This window comes from Nilaparvata lugens, chromosome 2 (assembly GCF_014356525.2).
Source record: "Nilaparvata lugens isolate BPH chromosome 2, ASM1435652v1, whole genome shotgun sequence".
NCBI classification, from domain to species: Eukaryota; Metazoa; Arthropoda; class Insecta; order Hemiptera; family Delphacidae; genus Nilaparvata; species Nilaparvata lugens.
Window position 1 is genome coordinate 41,019,685 of NC_052505.1, and position 21,971 is coordinate 41,041,655.

The following is a 21,971-nucleotide window of genomic DNA, read 5'->3' on the forward strand; positions in this document are numbered from 1 at the left end:
ACAACTAAACATGATTTAAAATTTAAAAAAACTGGCCTACTTACTTTGAACTTCGTCCAACAGAGATAAGTCAAGATCAGTTCCTCCTTCGAGTCGAATGACAACGGCGTCTAACAGTTTGACAAGCTGGTCCGAGTGATCGCCATCGATACTCACTTTCTCAATTCGACCATTTTCAAGAAACTCCATGAAAACATCAACTCTTTTCTGTAACAGAAAAGAAGCACAATTTCATCACTAAGAATCCGATTGTGACCAACAAAGACTTTCAAAACATTCAATTCACAGAGTATAAATATATTTTGACGTCAATTTACTCATTATAAAAAATGATACAGCTTTATTCGCTTCCCAGTGTTCCAGAACCCTCTTGGGAAGAGTATTTGTCTTACTTTTAAAATTATTCATAATGAAGCTCAAGACCAATTTAGGTTCAAGTGCCAGGATTATTCGGGCATTATTAGGCTCCATTGAAAAATGCAAATAAACCTACATTTACTTCAGCGAAGAATGATGTTTGAAGTTTTGAAAACTTGACAAGAATCGCTATTGAAAACTATGTTTTTGTTCTTGGAATTCAACAATAAATATTATAATTATTTTATCATTGGAAAAATTTAGTGAAAAGTGCAATATCGTTATTATCGATATCTCAAAATGACTACAAACATATTTTGTTGATAGGCTAAATATTAAATAGAAAACTAATCATTGTCGTTCAATTTCGAATAAGAGTGATAAACGATCTCGAATCTTAGAAGAATTCCAATAATGTTAACGGAAAATTGTTGATAAGGTATCAATAGTTTTTTATGAGATGAGAAGATGACAAGATAACAATACCTTGAGACCGGCCATTAGTTCTTCCTTTCTTTTGGCTGAATCTTCAGGATGATATTTCAGCTTGAACCTGCCAGAAATAAATAAGTTTCCGTATTAATTTACATCAAAAAGATAATTTGAAACATGAGACTGACTTTTATAGTATATTATATAATTATTAATAGTAGTAATACATCCATACTTTGGCATTGAATGATTAAGTAAAGCCGGAAAAACATTGATGGCAATAGCAAGATGAGCTAGTAGATCATGAAGAGAATTTCATCTGCAAGGAAATTAATACAAAGAAGCTTACTCTCGCCTCACAAGTGATGCTTCCCATAAGCATATTGTTTGATGATAATATCTTCTAATTTGTAAGATAGATTGAGAAGAAGAATCACAGTTGATTTGTCAATATCTATAAACATTTACTGGATAATTTTGTCTTCAAGGGAATACAAGTATGCAAAACAAACTTGATTCTGGATCCCAAATAATGAGTTGGGGATCTATTACAAACTTGTTAACTTTATAAAATATAATTCTATTCCCAACTTGAACACAGTTGAATTATTGAAATGGCGAAAACATCTCATGATTGCTGATAAATCAATTTCAATCAGGTCAAGTAATATTAACTTTCGGAATTTAAGTCTAAAGTAGAATTGGTATTGACAGGAAAAGAAGAATTTTAATAAATTTCAAGTATAAGAAATTAAGTTGATATTTAGTATTAGAAATTAGACAGTTAACATTTTTACAAGTGGGAAATGTTTCAAGACAAACATATCAAGAGTTCCACGATAGAGAAGAGAAGATTGGAGATAAAAATGCCAGTAACTATTGGCGAACTCTTGTTTGAATGAGAAATCTATTTAGAACAGTTATCTTAGCTGCCAAAACTTTCAATGAAGCTCAGACAGTAATGAAATAAAATTACATACACGTAGATTGAACTGCAAACATTGTATTTTCGTCATACGACACAAATTTACCATAAATTATGCCTAAATATTATCCTTTATTATTATTGGAGGAGGCGGAGGAGGAGTACGGAGATGACAGGTATAGCTCTCATAGCTAAAGGATGAATCATTCAGTTTCGGGTTATATCTTGTGGAAAATATATTATATTAAGATCAAATGGCACCAGTAAATGTCTGTAGATCACTGAACTGAATGCATAGCTTGAGTTATGCAACTCGTCTAGAATAGAAGTGTGATAAGTTTAGTTTGGGCAAATAAATCTCATTGAGATAAGTATGGCGTCTCACCTGTCAGCCAGTCATCGATGCTTTGATGGAGTAAAGATGCGCGATACGCGATACGAGCACGTGGGCTCAATAGAACGCAATTTTCGAAATATATTGTATTCATCATTTCATTTTGTCATTCATAAGGCTGGCTAGCATTGCGCGCTACCACCTTTGTTTTATCACATAATTCAATACACATTTACATAATATTCACGTATTTATAATCACACGCATAAAATTGTATTTTGATATTTGGAGAGGCTGAGTGGTGAAGGTGCTGTAATTAAATATATTTAGTTAGAAACAACAGAAATTAAAATGAAACTTCAATCGTTCAATTGCAATTGAAAGTCAATCGTTCCAACATGCGTTTCCATTCACACCAAAGAGTTAGGATCAACTCATTCAACCACAGTACTGTAACTATTCCCATGTACATAGGCCTACAAATGGATGGAGGAGACTCAACCACAACATTTCTTTTACCACTGAAACAAATTTGTGAAAATAAGAAACCCTTTTCAGACTAATTGAAATCTAGATTTACAAAATAATAATAATAATAATGATAATCATTTATAATTATTGCTTCAAGTGAAAAAATTGATTGTTTCTTGATGGTTCTGTAAAACTTATCACATAATTCTATAAAAAGTCATACGTTTTTTCATAGACTTACAATTAATTATGATTCTTAAGTAAACTTAGAAATGTCATGTTTTCATTTTTCAGTTCAAAGTAATTAAGAGCACATATTTCAAAGTTTATACAGAGTGCGGCAGAACCGATTTAGCAGTTTTAAGAAGTTATAGAAAGTAACTCATGATTGATAGATAGGTTTCTTTTACATTTACTAAATCGCTAAAGAGGCACATTTTATATTCACTAGGTTTAAAAAATGATGTCCTGAGGGTCAGGATAAAGATGGCGGTCATTAGCAGCACTTCATTGTTGAAGACGATTTCTGAAGTTTTAAGCAGCTCTTGCACACATGTCACGGGGTTTAGCATCAACTTCATAAATAATTTGTTGTTTTGCGGTCTTTCATGAATAGAAAGATTTCTGAAGTTTTTAGCAGCTCTTGCACACATGTCACGGGGTTTAGCATCAACTTCATAAATAATTTGTTGTTTTGCGGTCTTTCATGAATAGAAAGATTTCTGAAGTTTTTAGCAGCTCTTGCACACATGTCACGGGGTTTAGCATCAACTTCATGAATAATTTGTTGTTTTGCAGTCTTTTATAAATAATTCGAATAACGTTCTAGTAATTGTCCTTTTCATTCTATGCACATTTTCTTGCGGTGTAATGACCAGCGACAACAATGAGCCCGTTCTGGGTACATAGAATGTGGTAAATTGTCCGATTAACAATTTACCAGGTAAAAAGTTCCGCGTCCCATGGGAAGAATTTTGACAGTTTCTGTACCAGAAACCAGTTCCAAGTTCTTGCCCCACAGTCGAAGCGTGGTAAATTGTTACAGTTCAAACTATCCGAGCTCTCATTGGTCGATTGAATTGTAGTCTGCTTGCTTCTCTGTGCATGCGCTGATAGCTTGTTTGTTTACCATAGCATAGCCATAGAATACATAACCAACAAAATGATGTTTGATAACCATTCGTTAAATGAATTCCTCTCTATAGAAAATTTGAGAGTAATGGAATGAAAGAAATGCACACTTTTGTAGACGGTAAGTTTGTAAAACAGCCTTTCTTCATTCACGCAGCTAGTAAACGACACATTTTGGTGTAAATCAACAATATAAGTGCGCGCCAAAAGCTTGAACTTGATTTTGAAATGGGATAATTTTGCACTAGTCTCGTGATGGAACAATTTAAGATTGGAACTGTACACAGAACGTACACGATGTGTCTGTTTTTGGTGTTGGTGTACTGCGAGTTCCCTCCCTCTAGCTTCAAAACCAACACCGAATTGTGTTGGCATTGAGAACAAACGGCCAAGTTGCGTGCAATGTTGATCTGTCATCGAAAAGCTCTTTGTGTAGCGACCACACATTTATATTGTTTTAGTAAAAGCTGCCAACGGCAAAGCCACGATGCGCACCGTTCCAAATCTACTTAAATATGTTTGAATAATGAATAAAAATTGACCACGGACAAAATTTCAACCCTACCACATCTCATGTGACAATTGAAACTGCTTAATCGGTTCTGTTACATCTTGTACAACTATTTTTGAATTTCGGAGTTCAGATAATTCAATGCAATTCTTGCGTTGATAAAAGCTTTAGTTTCAGTATTCCAATACATCCAGGAATCATAGTATATGAACGGTAATTTTTGTCGCTGATGTATTACAGTAGAGCAGTTCAACTTATTCTGAAAGACGTAGATGATGTAGGCTACTCATTTTGAACGAGGAATACGTGTGTAAGCAAAAGATCGTTTCTATCCAAGTGAAATACAAAAATGATGCACTCAAAAATACCTGAACATACGATAACAAATTATATTCTTATTAAATAAGCATAGACATAGTACTTTAAAAAATAGAAATGAATAAAAAGTACTTTCTAGAAAAATATAAGAACCTGGAATGAGAGAATGGAGTGACCTATAGTACGTTCACCAAAACGACGGAGTGATGGAATCAAACATTTTTTTAGGTTGGTAAAGTTACCAGCTGAAGATATTTGAGGTTGATTCACTTCACATCAGTTCAACATAGGCCTACTTGATTCCTAATACTTTGACAAATGATTGCCCGAATTGAAAATTTAACCTACTTCTTTTGTTGCCGAAAGATGCAATGTGAATCAACCTCACGTCTCTTTAAGTGATGATTTAACCAACAAAAACTTATTTTGTTCAAATCACTCCGTCGCTTCGGTGAACTCAATATAATTACACCTTTTATATACTATGGATGAATCCATTATCCATTGCTACGTAAAACTACTCCTAAATGTCCTCAAACCTTTCAAATAGGTGACTTAACGGAAGTTTATGGATTCGGATCAGTCATTGAATTATTGTTACTGATTTAATTGGGGGTATATAACTTGAAAACGATGAAAAGCTAATTTGAACTTTACTTATATATGACATGAATTGGTTAGAATAAAATAACAGAAAAAAAAACATTTTTAACATAGGTTGAAGCAATCCGTAACATTGGAAATATATTTTTAAAAGATTTCAGTTCCTGTAAGAACAGCAAAAACGACTGATAGGATACTCTTGATAAGAATTATTTAAATCCGCATAGTATTTACTTATTCCAGGCTTATACAAAAAAACTGCCCCTCTTCCAATTCACGCGACAGTCCTATTAAAGGCTATGTAAGTGTTACTTATTGAATCATGGGAAAGAACTAGATGTTTTACCAATAATGTAGCTAAAATTACAACTCCGCTAATGTTTTAGAACACAATGTAACACAGGTAACTCAGATCAATGAAACATAAGAAAAGATAAAAAAGCAACCACAACTATATCCATGAGATGTAAGCCTAACAATAATGCAATAGCAGATCTTAATTAATTTTTTACCAACAGTTATCCTGTGGAAAGATGAAATCCGAAACAACCTTCAGAACTCTTTCAGCCTGGAGGAAGTACAGACTGAAAAGTATTATCAATAAACAACTGCTCTTATCCTATAGAAAGAATAAATATTAGAAATATTTATATAAAAGCATTTGTAAAGTGGGAAACGTCCAAGTAATAAGTACAATCAATCTACAGTACGTCGGCTCTACTGAGGAGGATTTAATAATGTAATTAATAAGGCCCGGCTTATAAATAAGTCATGCATAAAGAGCAAACAGCTCACCATTCTTCTTCTTTGTGAGACACAAAAAACTCGTTCAACTGCTGTCTCCGGAATTCCAGTTTGTACTCATTGTATTTACGAATTGCTTCGTCATCAGTGATGTTGTCATCCTGAGTCTGAAGAAAAGCTTTGAACGAAAGCATAGGCGGCTGTGTTTCCGGCTGTTCCACCATCCTATAACAATATTGTTGCAATTAGATAGGATGAATGGTGATAGGAGTTCATCCGAAACAGTTATTGAGAAAGCTGTATGCTTTGAAGGTTTGTGCTATTCAGATTAATAAATACAAAGCGTTTCAAAATATTCTTCAGGGTTTCGAAAATTCATTACAAAAAACTATTTCACTTACAATAATGAAACAAGTACTGTACAAAAGAACAATTCAAACAGTTTTTTCCACGAGTACTGGGCAATTAGTTGACAGTTTCCCCGCTCGGTGTAGGGAGGAGAAAATGGCTGCTACCAAATGGCCAATGGTCGTTCTTTTTTGCAGTAAACAGCATGACGTTCCTGGACATGTTGCAATTATGGCTGCAATTATTGCATTTTCCAGCAAGAAGGGTGTCCTGCTCATTTACATAGCGAGGTTCGACTGTACCTTAACACAACACTGCCTCGACGCTGGATAGGACATGCAACAAATTTTGCTGTGGCCACCAAGATTACCAGACCTCACGCCATGTGACTTCTTTCTCTGGGGCTATGTGAAAGACATGCTCTTCACCCCACCAATGCCGAACGATATCGCTGAGCTGAAGGATCGCATAATCAATGCGGCCAACTCTATCGAAACAGACATGTTAGGGCGTGTTTGGCGAGAGCTAGACTTTCGTGTTGACGTATGCCGTGTCACCAAAGGAGCACACATTGAACATTTATAGATAATAAAAACGAATCCCTGCATCTGCACGTACAACTTTCATTTAGCCTTCCTGTAGTGAATTTTCAACCTGGAGGACTCTCTTATCCTTGCAATGATAGATAGCTTATAGATGTGGATCAACTGTATTGACAGTTAACGGAATGCAAATGCAGAAGGGAAACCAGTACAATTAAAATATATAATCACTGAATCTAGAAGAACATTTGTGAAAAAATTGTGGTGATTTTGAAGAAAGTTTGTGAATGCATAAAACATATTTAGATAAACTTTTTCAGTGTGAAAAAATGGGGATAGAATGGAAGATTTGAGATAATTGAAAAACGATTGCCACTCTTGTGTTCAATTTTGCTGTTTCAAAACACATACTAAGGAGCAAACAGGACAGAATAAACAATTAACAGATACTTTCCGTTCGAGAATCATAATGGAGCTTGATTTGTTCTTTTAGACTGATTTGAAAAATATTACTACATAGAATGAGTCAATATTGTTATCTCTTCAAATTTATTTACATCTTTCTACAGTCATCTCCTTTGATATAATATAATAATATAGCAGTAATTTTAACTTATAATTTCAGTAGATGAATGATACATGGAAATAATTCAGGAAAAATTTATACGGCAATAAACTACTACTTTTACCATTCAGCTACTTTAGTCGCTTACGGAAAATGATTCACTCCGTTTGAAAAGTTAAAAAAAAAAAACAAATGATCAAAATTACATTATAAGTGCACGAGAGGTGCATACAGATAACAATGTGAAGTTACATCTCATTTATATATAATCTAATCACTTGAATAATCTATGATGATCACTTTAACAATGATTGTTTGATAATATTAGTTAAGAGGCACGCACAATAATTATCAATTAATCAATCGGAGTTTGAAATGATATTCTATTTTTAAAATATGATTAAACGATGAATGTATTTCAAGAATAGCTTAAATTCAGTCCAAGCATGAGTGTGATCTCTACAGCGTTCTTCTACGTAATGAGGAATGGACTTTAGACAAGGCAATTTAGCAATAATCATCATCATCGAATTACCTTTGGTTGTTTGAAGAATAACTGCCAGGAGGTTCAGAAGACCACCCACCATAATTATAGCTAGATTCGGCATAGCCTAAACGCCTGTCATCCCTGAAATTCATATTGAATACTTTGAGTACTAGCCTACAAGCAACTACAGTACTGCAAAATACTACCACTACTACTATTACTACCACCAAACCTAAAACACTACCACTTCACACCACTTTATATACAATGCTAAAAGTCATCTTACTTTACAAATAATAAACCATTATCATAATTGAATTATTCTAATATTACTGACGTGGAGTGAATTTCAATAATAAAACAATATTGGACTATTAGTTGTATAAAAAAGTATGTAATTACATGAACTTCATGAAGCAGGAGGAAGAGATCGATTGAAAAACTAGGAACTATAAATTTAAAGCCAGCCAATAAAGTAATGTTACAGAAGCGTGTCAATTCATGGAAAGCACTGACAGAAAGAGTTAGTTCACATGTCTATAATATTGACAAAGCATAAATATTGGATATGCTCATCCAATAAATACCTGTATTCAATAAATGAACAAAAATTTGCATTCAAGAACATTAGTTCTCGTTATCTCAAAATGGCCATTCTTTCTAATTCTAAATGATACAAAATGAAGTAGAATTTGAAATAACTTGTCCTCTAATTATTGTAAATAACAACTGAAGAGAATTAATAAGGCAATATTTGTGTTATTTTTCTCCCGAATTCAAGTAATATGATACAGTCCCAAATAAAGTTTTCTAATAATATGGTTAGTAATGTGTTCAATATAAATTTCCTACTTTCGTTCATTCCTACGATTCTACACGCTTTTATAATATCAAAGAAAATAAATGTGGTTCTAGTGAGATAATCGAAGATTTAACATGAAGATAATTTTTCATTGTTCAAGATATTGGCTTTGACAGTAGATGTGGAGTCAATAACATGACCTTTGAGCTCGGTTTGTAATATTATTAAGCTTTTGATAACACGTGAAGGAATGATGGTAACATAATCAAAATTATAGGCCTAATTACTCACCAATCAGTTCGCATTCGTTTGAGAGGAGGCGACATGTCATGCTGCCGAGCTGGACTGTACCGTTCTCGCATGGCGCCCCTGTATTCCCCTCGGGGTCTACTCCGGTTAGCCCACGGTTCTCTACCAAACAAAACGCTTCTTAAGATACAAGGAAAATCAAATGAATGAAGTACGAATGCATGCAGTACCTTCTACTACATTTTTGACATGAATGATACAGAATAATGTTTCTAACTGTTGGAAAAATTAGGGGACATGAGCAAGTTGTGTCTTTCCGAATGTTTTACAATTGAACCTCATCGAATTCATAGATAAATAAGTTTAGCACATTTTTTACAAACTGATATGAAGACAATTTATTCATCTTTTTTTTAATTATGAGAAGAGAGAATAACTAGAAGTAATGAATATTATCATCAGAATAAATATTATTATTACAATACCATCTTTAGTACATTAACTACTTTAAATATTTCACTTTCTTTATTCATTTACCCTACTTCAGTACCTACTTTATTTACTTTACCTGGGTACTTGAATATATGTACCCTAATACTAATTCTTTCAACTGACAAAGATTGAATAGCTAAATAATAAAAAAAATTTTGCATCAACAATGTACTAATTACACATTGATTGACCAGTGACCACACATAGATTTATGTGTTTTCATTTTTCACACAGGTACGGTACAGCGAAAAATGTATTTATTTATTCATATGCAAATACAATTCAGGTAAAATGACAGAACTTTTGATTGTTTTCAACTACTGAGGGATATTAAATACCTGTAAATAGTAGAATATAACTAGTAAATAAACATTCCCCTTATTTAAAAAAAAATCAACAATAAAATAAATGTGATCCAGAAGTGGAGAGACTACTGTGAATTTTAATATTCACTTTAACGAAATAGTAAACACTGAATCATGGAATGATTTCTACTACGGTATAAAAAATTTAATCTGGTTAATTTTATGTTGATTTATGAAATGAAATAAGAAAATCACATTTTAAATTAATAGTTAAGGTGAGCAATGTTACCTGTTTTCAGGAGTTTGTGGGAATGGTCTTTTTCTTGGACGATTCATGGAATCAGGATTGCTTCTTAGGTGCAGGGTTTGGGTGAGGAAAAGGGAATATGAAAAGGAAAGAAGAAATTAGGATTGATTTAGAAATATCAAAATGCAAAGTGAAAGTCACCAAGTTATTGCATAATAATAAATGCTTCAATGAATAATTACTATATTACGGTAGGCTTATAATTTTTTTTTAATCAAATCAATTCAGTCATTTACTAAACTCATTTTTTATTCATTTTTAATATGGGAGAAACACAATACGTGTATTACGTACGGTCGGCTAATACATTAATTTAGATCTATATCATCCATTACTGCGTCCTTAGACAAAAACATATTATGGCATAGCAATATTTGCATAAAACTAGGAACTACGTTCACCTTTCAATCCAATCGTCTCGTCGCCTGTCATCACGGCGACCCTCCCCACTCCTGTGCGATTCCGTTCGTTCTCCTCTGAATTTGTCTCGGCGATCATGCTTTCGATCGTACTCATCATCGCTGTCTCCCATTTCCCTCTAATAAGATATCTGCAATAAATTTAAAAGGTTATATTCGATCAATATTCTATTATCTGATTATGGAGATACGGTACAGACAAGGAGATTATATCAATCCAAACAGAATTCGAGACATCATAAATCAAAATTTTACCACCCTATTCAATTTTCAACTCGCCAGTAATTTGATAAACCAATTCAAATTTTGGCAACACATGGTCAAAACTAAGACAAATAATCGTACCTAAGATCTTTTCATTACATGAATCAAGGTACAACCTTTGGAATAGTCCAGAAAGAAAATTATTCATAGTTCATTGGTAAGAATGCTTCATTTTATCAGTGAACGAAGTCATTTTATGGATGAGACTGTTGATTGAATTGAGCTTTGAGCTATGGTACTTATTTGGCCCTTAAATTGGCAAGGATACAGGATGAAAAGGATTATATCCCCCTGTAGTATAACAACATATGTTTTGAATTTGTTATTACTGTTACTAAGTCTCCAAACAAACTCATTCCAATTCGAAACCTGTATAGTTCAAGTTATTAAAAACCTTTCTTAAGGTATTAAATACTTATGTCGTGTTTACTCTCATTCCTATTACAATTTTAATAACTTGATATTGTAAAATGAATACGATACTGAAGACAGACAAGTTTAGTGTGGATCCAAACTTATCAACTGCAAGCAAGGAATGGACACATTGGCACAAAACTTTTCAGAACTTCATTACCAGTATCGCACCACAATCATCAGACTCTGAAAAGCTCAAAACACTTATCAACTTCATCACTCCAGATATTTATGAGTACATAAGCGAAAGTGGTACGTATAATGATGCTATATCTACTTTAAGGAGAATCTATGTAAAACCTGTAAATGAAATATTTTCAAAACATAAACTATCTGCACGTCAACAACAGCCTCATGAGACTATTGATCAATATCTTCATGCCTTAAAACTATTAAGTGAGGACTGTGAGTTTAAAGCTGTGACAGCTGAAAGAAATAGGGATGATTATATTCGTGACACATTTATTGCTGGAATGAAGTATCCTACAATTCGCCAGCGTTTACTAGAGAATGTTGCATTAACACTAGAAGAGGCATATAGTCAAGCCAGATCCCTGGAACTTGCATATGCACAATCATTAGCTTTCCAATCTTCATCCCAATTAAATGCAACTTCTTCCCAAAATACTCAAGCAAGCAATCAGAATACTGATTCAGAAAACTGTTTATTAGCTGCTGCTAATGAAAAATGCTATTTTTGTGGTAATCTGAGACATCCTCGGGTCAGCTGCCCAGCTAAAAATACAATTTGTCATAATTGTGGAAAACAAGGGCACTTTGCTAAGGTCTGCAGGTCGAGTAAATTACAAACCAAACAATCAAAAAAATCGAAAGATATTATGAACTCTATTGACCTAGCAGCTTCGCCCGGAGGATTGACAAAGAGTTCAGTACAAGCCCTGGTTAATGGAAAATCTGTCTCTGCTTTGATAGATACAGGGAGTTCTCTGAGTTTTATAAACAATTCTACTGCTCTTAACCTAGGTCTTCCTATAAGACCAGGTAGGGGTACTGTATCAATGGCGACTACATCAATCACATCCAATATAACAGGACAATGCTTAGTAGATCTTGTCATTCTTGATCACTGTTACAAACAAGCAAATCCTTCGGTCTTACCAGAGCTTTGTGCGGATATAATTGTTGGACATGATATTTTGAAAAACCATGAAAGTATTAAAGTAGTTTTTGGTGGAAAAAAGCCGCAGTTCACCGTATGCAGCGTGGCAGCCTCAACTGTATAACTGGTGTCATTGTTTTCTAATTTAAAACCGGAATGTAAACCAATTGCAATCAAATATCATCGACACAGTACGGATGATTTGAAGTTTATTGAAAATGAAGTAAGTAAAATGCTTAAAGACGATGTTATAGAGCCCAGCATTTCTCCATGGAGAGCTCAAGCGTTAGTGGTTACAAATGAAAATCATAGAAAAAGAATGGTCATTGATTACTCCAAAACTATAAATCGTTTTACATTACTGGATGCTAACCCACTACCAAGAATCGATGATATTGTAAACAAAGTTGCAAATTATGAGTTTTTCAGTACTATCGACTTGAAAAGTGCATACCACCAAATTACGATAAGGAAAGAAGAAAAGCACTACACAGCATTTGAGGCATGTGGTCAACTCTACCAGTTTAAACGCATTCCGTTTGGGGTCACTAATGGAGTGGCAGTGTTCCAACGTGTAATTGACCAAGTTATACGGTCTGAACAGCTACAAGACACTTATGCTTACCTTGATGATGTTACAATCTGTGGCAAAACACAGGAGCAACACGATATAAACTTGAAAAAGTTTATCAACGCTGCAAACAAATACAACCTAACTATCAATAATGAGAAGTCTTCATTTTCACTGAAATCGATCAACTTGCTGGGCTATCATATATCTAACAAAACTATCAAGCCTGACCCCAGCCGATTGGAACCACTGAAAAATTTACCTCCGCCTAGAGACACTGCATCGCTGAGGAGGACCCTTGGTATGTTTTCACATTATGCATCACTAATACCAGATTATGCCACTAAGGTGACTCCTCTTGCCCGTACTGCATTTCCCTTGTCTAATCGTTTGAAACTATAAAAAGTGAAATAATTGGATCTGTAGTAAGCTGCATTGACCCTGAAGCACAATTCATTGTGGAAACTGATGCATCTGAGAGCACCATTGCTGCTACTTTGACTCAATCAAACCGTCCAGTTGCATTCTTTTCAAGGATACTTTCACCAGCAGAACAAAGACATTCAAGTGTTGAGAAAGAAGCACAAGCCATTGTAGAAGCACTGCGAAAATGGCGTCACTACTTGGTTGGCAAACATTTCAAGCTAATTACTGATCAGAGGTCGGTAGCTTTTATGTTTGATAACAACCGTCATGGTAAAGTGAAAAATGAAAAGATAATGAGGTGGAAACTGGAACTGTCTTGTTTTCATTACGATATTGTATATAGACCTGGCAAAGATAATATGGCTGCTGATGCTCTGTCTAGAGTATGTTCTTCAATCCAAAATCAGGAAAATCTATTAGTTGATTTACATGAGTCTCTATGCCACCGAGGCATAACACGGTTGTACCACTGGGTTCGGAGTAAAAACTTACCCTACTCAATTGATGAAATCAGACGTATAACAAACTCCTGCAAAGTGTGTGCTGCTGTCAAGCCCAAATTCTTCAAACACAAAGGGACTCTGATTAAAGCCACTTCTGCATTTGAACGGCTAAATATCGATTTCAAAGGCCCTCTGCCTTCATCAAGTCGAAATCGTTATTTATTGGTAATAGTAGATGAGTTTTCACGGTTCCCTTTTGCTTTCCCATGTCCAGACATGTCATCATCTACAGTTAAATCAAAACTGAAAACCCTCATTTCTACGTTTGGGGTTCCTAGTTACATATATTCAGACAGAGGAACATCATTTATGAGTCAAGACTTGAAAAATTACCTAAACTCGCATGGAATTGCAACTAGCAGAACCACTGCTTACAACCCAGCAGGTAATGGACAGGTTGAAAGATATAATGGTATTCTATGGAAAACGATTGAGCTAGCATTAAAATCACTTAATTTAGAAATAAATCAATGGGAGTCAGTTTTAGAAGATGCTCTTAGCTCAACAAGAACATTACTTTGCACAGCCACAAATCAAACTCCTCATGAGCGTATGTTCTTACACCCACGTAGATCTGGAAACAATGATGTTTCAGCTCCTTCTTGGCTTCTCTATTCCGGCCCTGTCTATTTAAAAAAATTCAATCGAACATCTAAATATGAGCCACTTGTTGAAGAGGTCCAAATTCTACATGGAAATGCTGAGTATGCACATGTAAAGCTACCTGATGGAAGAGAAACCACAGTATCAACACGTCATCTTGCTCCAGTTGGAGAGTACGAAAACAGAGATCACGAAGAACAAACCGATTCTGAAAATGATGAAAATTCTCAATTACTAACTTCCGAACCTGAACTTGAATACTTCCATAATCCTCAAGAAACCCAAAACCAAGAAAACGAAACTAGTACTACTGCCGAGAGCTTACAACCTAGACAACAGACTACTGGACAAGAAAATCAAAATACATATCCAAGAAGAAGTTTTAGAAATAGAAGACCTCCTAATTATTTGAATGACTACATTCATTAACTCATTGGGGGGAAGAATGTAGTATAACAACATATGTTTTGAATTTGATATTACTGTTACTAAGTCTCCAAACAAACTCATTCCAATTCGAAACCTGTATAGTTCAAGTTATTAAAAATCTTTCTTAAGGTATTAAATACTTATGTCGTGTTTACTCTCATTCCTATTACACCCCCACATCCAAAAAATTAAGATTGACCCCCCTTCCCAAAGGACATGAAAATCTGATTTATTAGCTATCATAAATAATATTAGCTTGAGCATATTTTAGAGTTTACATAGGTATAAAAATACCTTTTCAGACTTTAAATTCTTAATTTACTCCAGGGGGGAGGAACCCAGACCACCGTTAGTCAGGAAAAAATTATTAGAGGATAAAATTCAGTCTTATTCCTAAATCGAAATAACAATGATTTGAGATGAGAAATGAAGTCATTGTCATATCACTGGACGTGGACTTAGTTTGCTGTGAACCGGGCAGAGTACACTAGGAGATACAAACTTTCAAAACTTCAGAAGCCTTCCTACGTTTATATAATCAACTGAAAACTTAGTATTCCTGCATAATGTGATGCCTTACACATTTAATAAAACATTTCATAGAAATAATGTTTATTCTTTTGATAACAAATCCATTGAGAGAATTCTCCTTACTTTGGTCACTGGAAATTTCTTCCAAACGGAATCTATGTTTGCAGCGTTCAAAAAGTCTTCTCTTGATGTTATTTCTAACCCTAGTAACCACTTTCACCTAACATGATGTTGTATATTTGTTAAAGTTAAGGTTAGAATATAATGAATTAAAATTTTATAAATGAATTTTTTCATAGTTTCAGATATGGTAACGTAAACTTACCGTAGCCTACTATAAGAAGAATAAGCCAGTTGAAGTTTTAAAAGTTCTATCATTATAACAGAATTTGATTACAACTAACTTAGTTTAGAAATGATTATTATATAAAACACTCTGAATTTTGTGGTGCTTATAGCGATTGAGGTACAAAAGTGCTTATCTGCATAATATTATAGACTATACAGTAAAACTTTGCAGATGGGTAGGCTACCTTACTCCAATATTGTGATTTCATGCAATAACCACATTTTTATAGATAAAACAAAATGTCACCTTAGAACTTTTAAAGTGTAATCAGAGACTGAGGGAGCTTAAAAGCATATTGATTATAATCAAGAATTCATTTTTCATAGGCAATAAGGAAAGCCAACAATTAAGTTACCAATACCAAAGTATTTTGGGTTAATAAATAAAAAATTGTGGGTCAAATACAGAGAACAATTAAAACACAAATAGCATTGAGTGTATAGTGTAATAAATATTACTATAACAACACAACAAAGCTCAGAAAAGGATGATAAGAATAATAAACTTTCTAATTTACTGTAAATCCACTTTTGCCATAAAGTGGGCTGGGTAACGCAACCCAACCTCAAAATCCAAAGCGAAAATCAATATATTCAAAATAAGAAAGTCAAATTACGGATAAAGTTTAACCAATATTAAAAGTAGATGATATAATTATATAACTATAAAGTAAAATTACTTGCCAGAATTAGAAGAATGCACCAGCTTTTTCAAAATATAAAACAAGAATACCAGAGCTGGACTGGACAGACCGACAGACGCGCACAAAATGGCGACAAAACGTCGACGACGACGATGACACAGTTTGCTTTTCTCAGCTCAGCGTGTCTTGTCTGGATACAACTGAATGGAATTGATTGATTCTCCTATGTTTATTTGACCATCTATAGAAGTTTTTGAAAGCATACTGCATATCCAGCATTCTATTATACAGTGAGGTGCACGTTATAATGACATTATTTGATCAACTTTGGTATTGCTATCGGTGTCTATTATTCGACAAGGCAGGTAGTACTATCCTTTTCTTGCTCCACAACGATGCCAAATCTGTTTTTAACAATGTAGAAAGATAATTAATCAAGGCAGAGAATTGGTAACGCTGTTCTCCCATCTTAATCCACTGTCATTATAACGTGGAATAAAAGACAGTGAAGAAAGATAGGAGAAAAAGGTTGCCAAGTCTCTCCACTGACTGTACACAGCTGTTAGCCTACTCAATTCATCCCATTAAATTTAATCTAATAATAATTATCATTTCCTTGATAAAATAATCTATTTAATGTCAAATTGATCAAGAAAATATATTTTTCATAATATTTGATTCAAAAATTCGCTTTCATGACTGAGATCAGATTTTTATTTTTATACAAACCTGAAATTGCGGCTAATTTAAAAAGCTGTGATACAACAATCTGAATTTCAAAACAACAGAAATTGAGTTATTTGGTGGGTATTCTATTCCAACTTCCTTTAAAAATAATAGAAAAATGGAAATCCTATTTAAAAATAAGTAATTTCAATGGATTAATTCTGAAATAACTTCTCAATATTATTTATACCGGTACGAGTAGGTCTAACCTATACAGGTAGGCTAACTGAAGCATGGATGAAGTCTAGGATGGTTATCAACTTTTAAAATGTCATTTCAGGTATTTTAATTTGTGTTTCTCATACGGTAATGTTGAAAAATTATTTCATCGTTTCAAAAATATATTTTAAATCAATTATACGACTTGTGTACTCAAGTATTTTGATAGAATGAAGAAAAAATGGCGGCTGAGAATATGGTTTGTTCAGTTTTGTACAGTCACTGTCAAAAGTGAATATAAAATATTCTGGCAAATAGACAACACTGCAAAGCGAGAGAGAGATAGTGCTATATGTTTTGTTGTATGATAGAAAAGGACAGCAACAGTATTGTCAATCGTACATTGCCATTATTATGTGGAACTCACTATATATGGCAAATCACTGTTATGTCAAGTCCCTATGTGATAACAGGTTTTATTTGGAAATTAGTTCAGTCTCCAGGTAAGGATTGAAATTGCATTGTGGGAAAAATTCAGAATTTTAAAAAATTCAAAATCTTTGATCAAATTAATATTGACCGAATGCAGTAGGCCTAAGGTCTAAGTTTCAACTTTGATTTTTTTCTGTTGCAGTGACAACCAATATGTAATATCAATTAATATACGGTTCCAGAGTTTATCGACTCAATTCAATAAACAGTGAAGAAGATTAATAATTCACACTTCTATAATGTATACTTCGAACAACTGAGATTAGTCTAATATAATTTCGATCAATTTCAATTTTAGATGTGTCCAGATAAGATATGCTGAAAAATGGCTCCTCTGATTCGTCGGCGATCGATGACTGCTTTCATTGATCATGAAGGCACAAGCATCGAGTGTGCTCTGTTTCCCGCTCCCGCAATCATGATTCAAAATATTAAGAGCAAATATTTATTAATAGAAATTTGGAGCACATACATAAAACGACTGATACTGAAATAGAATTGGATCCAGGATTTTCCAGTTTGGATGTAAACTGTTATTCTAATACAATTCTTCAAACTCTGAATCTCAACAAAATAATATGAGTTTGACTTGCGAAATAATAAGCAGTTTGACACCTTCTTTGGTTATTTTTGAACTTATTATATGCTTCTCTTTTTCTAATGAAAATGCTTTATCAGATAAATCCTTATAGGTTGCTGAAGTGGAGAAGTAGAGGACGCAATCATTAATGCTAAACAGGAAATAAATTCAATCTGAAGAGAATTAGAATTGGGAATTGGTTTTTAAGTAAAAGAAAATATAATATGAAAGGTTCAAGGCTTGAGAATAATACCATTATAAAACTCGAGAATAAATCTCGTGGATCGAAAAAATGTATTTGTTTCTATTTTTTCAATAATTATTGGTTTATACGGTATTCATATAAGGCTACATGCCTATAGACATAATTTAGATTCATTCAATAGCTGTTCCTTTGCATTTGTCATCAATATTGTGATTTATTTCTCTCAAAGTGTTCAATTAATTATTAAAAATAATGTTTCCCATTTACGATTTACCTTGATGAAAAACAATTTATTGTAAGATTCCATTTAGCTTGAAATTGGGCCATCAGTAAGCTTGAAAGCATCATTATTGTTTTATGAGAGTTTGTGATAATATATGAGTTATCTCTATGATTTTTTTGTAAACTACCTTGAAAAATGGAGGAATTGAGTTATCAGTATGCCTAAAAGTATTAGTATTATACTATACTGTCTTGCAATAGAGCACTATTGATGAACGATTAATATCAGATTTACAGAAAAAATGAAACAACTTCGGTGGTATCGCCATAAATAAATAATGAATAAGCTGGGAAAGTAAATACAACTTTGGTGGTATTGCCATGAATAAATAATGAATAACAAATAACTGAATAAACTCGGGAAGTAAATGGTTTCGTGGTCGCGCTGATAAGCTATCGAAAATATAAGTTGCGATCCATGCGCCTGCTACTCCCGTTGCAGGAGGGTGGGTGACCACTTACAGCCGAAATTCTCTAAATTGATAACAGTTAAGTTTAAAAATCGCTTCTCAATGGTTCGGATCGTACTGTTGGTCTACTCATCTCTCATTATCATCCGCACAACCCTAGAGTTCATGCGAGCATCAAGAAATTAAAAGGTAAAATTGGAAAGGTATTTTATCATGTAAGAAATATTGGTGCAGTAATCATATTTGTACTTTGTACCCACTGAAGACTACTATTTCAGGTCCCAGATTCGCATATTTTTGGCTTAAGTAGAGAAAATGTTACTACAATATGAATGAAAAGGAGTTGATTCGTTACGTTTGTGACTCCCATAACACCCGAGCAACTCGAACATAATAACTCCTTTATTCTGGTTTAGTTATTCTAAGTAAATCCACTCCACAAATATTCACAAGAATTATCATTTCTCTCTAATATAAGCTATTCATCCAAAAGGCTGTAGCCTATACATGAACAATAGTCAATACACATTCAATTATAATTGGGGTAATAAAATTGATTTATATTTGGTTCTGCTGCTGGGAGAATAGATGACTAATCATTGAGTATTATTGAATTTGGATAATAAGTTGAAATGTTCTCTAGTTTATTATGATATAAATATATAATGGGGAATCGCTTGGCTTGCGAGAGGTTAAATCGTCGTTGACACTCTTGATTTTTTAAAAAATGGGGTCTCTTGTATTGAGAAAATTCATGGAAAATAATCGGCTACATTACATTTTCGTGTAACCCTAAACTTCGAGCCGATGTTATAAAAAATTACTACTCTTTTCTCAACATACTAGATTCAAAAAGAATAAAATTATAATCAATAAGATACCGTACGCAGTTTGATACAATAATACCTTATGGGAATTTTCAATGTCTATTCTAAATACAATTAAGATGTAAATTAGAATTCAAAAGAATGATGGAGTGCGCTTTGAGGGAGACAACATAGCTCTTGCCTCTTTCTCAATATGATTTCGAATACATAAATATTAGATTAGAAGTGATAAGAATTTGCCAGTATAATTACAAATTATATGATCAATTTATTATTCATTCCAGATCAAAACTGGTGGTATCTCTAGATGTTGCAAATCGATAGAAAATAAATTATGCGTCTCGAATGTCGAGAAATGAACATAAAAATTTTCATTTAAAATATTTTTCTATTTGATATTTAGGTATTTTATCGTATTTAAAAATTGGTAATGATTGTTTTGTTGAGATTTTCCACATGTCAGGAATCAAGTTGACAAATGAACGCAATAAAGGATGGGAATGGGAATCACATGGATAGAGTGTGCTAATCAGAACGTCACTGCTGTCTAAAAGTTGGCATGCGCAAGGGATGTGAGAAGATAGTGTTGGTGAACCGCTCCCTAGATTGATTTGGTTGTATTTACAGCACATGGAATCTTCATCGCATCTCTGTGTTGTGGAGTGGACATGACGTGTCCTCACACTCAGGGTGTGTGGTCTGCGTTTTATTGTCGTTTGGCTGACAGTTGAATTTGTAGGCTTGATGCAGTTTTGTCATTCTAATCAGTCTCACTCATCAGTGGGGGAGTGGGGAAAAGATCTAGCAACAATTATCGTTCATCAACAACATGTTGAAGATGAGAGTAACTCATTTTCCCAATTTTTCGACACCCATGATGCAATGTACGCTTAGGGCAAACCATTGCTTAATTTGTAAAATAAAAGGTTCCGGTACGGAGGGGGGAACCCAAGAGGGGGAGTTTGCAACCACAAAAAAAAATGAAATTTCAACTTCTCAAAACTCGTTTTTAGATTGTTTTCAAAACTTTTAGTTGTGTATTTCTACCATCATTTTTCAATATCTTCTTTCAATATTTTTTTTTAAATATAGGATTCATTATATCATCTCCTTTGTCCTCTCTCGTTCAGAGGTACCGGTGCGTACCGTCACAAATTAAGCCCTGGGCCTAACTACACTGTACAGTCAGCAGTCAACTCAGCTTGTAAACTCGCTTCGCATTTGCAAAGGATAATGCGAACTCTGTTCATCTCAAAAGCATTCTCTCTCCTATTTCCTCACCACTCTGCATTCTCCAGTCCATGATCACTCTGACGAAACGCAACCAGTTGGAGCGGAGCGCAGCGCAAAGCAGAAAGCACTGAGAGCCCAAGAGCGAGAGAGAGATGAACATATTTACAGGTGTTTTGACACGCACAGGTGAACCACACCGTTCTCGCTGCAGACAGGAATGCTCACTGTCAAACTTACGTTGTTTGCAAAGAGGGATACGAAACTCAGGATTCACCTCATTGGTCTGATAAGACAGTGATATGAAAAGATCAACTAGAAAAGTCAAGTGTTTCGCTCACATGTAGAGAAAAGCTACATCTTATGTGGTCATTTGCAAAAATACCTGCATCAAGTGATAACCAGGAAGTGTAGAAAATCATGCTCGGTTTAATAAGGAATGTTGCCATGTACCATGTACGTTGAAGAAAAAAAAACTTACTTGAGAGAGGATGCTGCTTATTGTTCAGATGAGTTGTTATTGTGGTTGATTAAGCATGCTCATATGGTTACCTACTAATATTACTGATTACCCTTGTCTGATATAGCGAAAAAATAAAAACATATTATCTTTCAATACATCAAAATACAATGCCAGAATAATCGATAATTAGGTTTGAGGTGTATGAGGTTAAATGTATTAGTTGAGTGGCTCAGGACACTTTGCTGAAGAGGTCCACTAGCCTATGATCTGATGTAGTTTCCGACTTGGAATACATTGTATTCTCTACCTTAAATCTCATTCTTATATGAGTTAGACCAGTTTAATGAATGAGCGTAGCGATTTCTTACTCTTGACTTTAGGCTCGGGTCGTTGACCGTTTGT

At 34.0% G+C, this 21,971-nt stretch overlaps 1 protein-coding gene across 3 annotated transcripts in view; it reads right to left on the minus strand.

Annotated features, from left to right (window-relative positions):
- Positions 1-16,755, minus strand: part of LOC111050322 (serrate RNA effector molecule homolog) — a 36,412-nt gene extending 19,657 nt beyond the window's left edge. Inside the window, exons 1-8 of one of the 3 annotated variants that reach the window (XM_039421221.1) lie at positions 16,236-16,328; positions 10,325-10,473; positions 8,862-8,981; positions 7,817-7,909; positions 5,878-6,051; positions 2,100-2,358; positions 844-910; positions 45-207 (exon numbers count right to left, since the gene is read on the minus strand). In XM_039421221.1, the coding sequence (XP_039277155.1) occupies positions 45-207; positions 844-858 (178 nt within the window). In that variant the 5' untranslated portion in view covers positions 859-910; positions 2,100-2,358; positions 5,878-6,051; ... (2 more) ...; positions 10,325-10,473; positions 16,236-16,328. Of the gene's footprint in view, positions 1-44; positions 208-843; positions 911-2,099; positions 2,359-5,877; positions 6,052-7,816; positions 7,910-8,861; positions 8,982-10,324; positions 10,474-16,235 lie in introns of all 3 variants that reach the window. The other 2 variants (XM_022336620.2, XM_022336622.2) reach the window with 2 other exon arrangements.
- Positions 16,756-21,971: the final 5,216 nt, after the last annotated feature.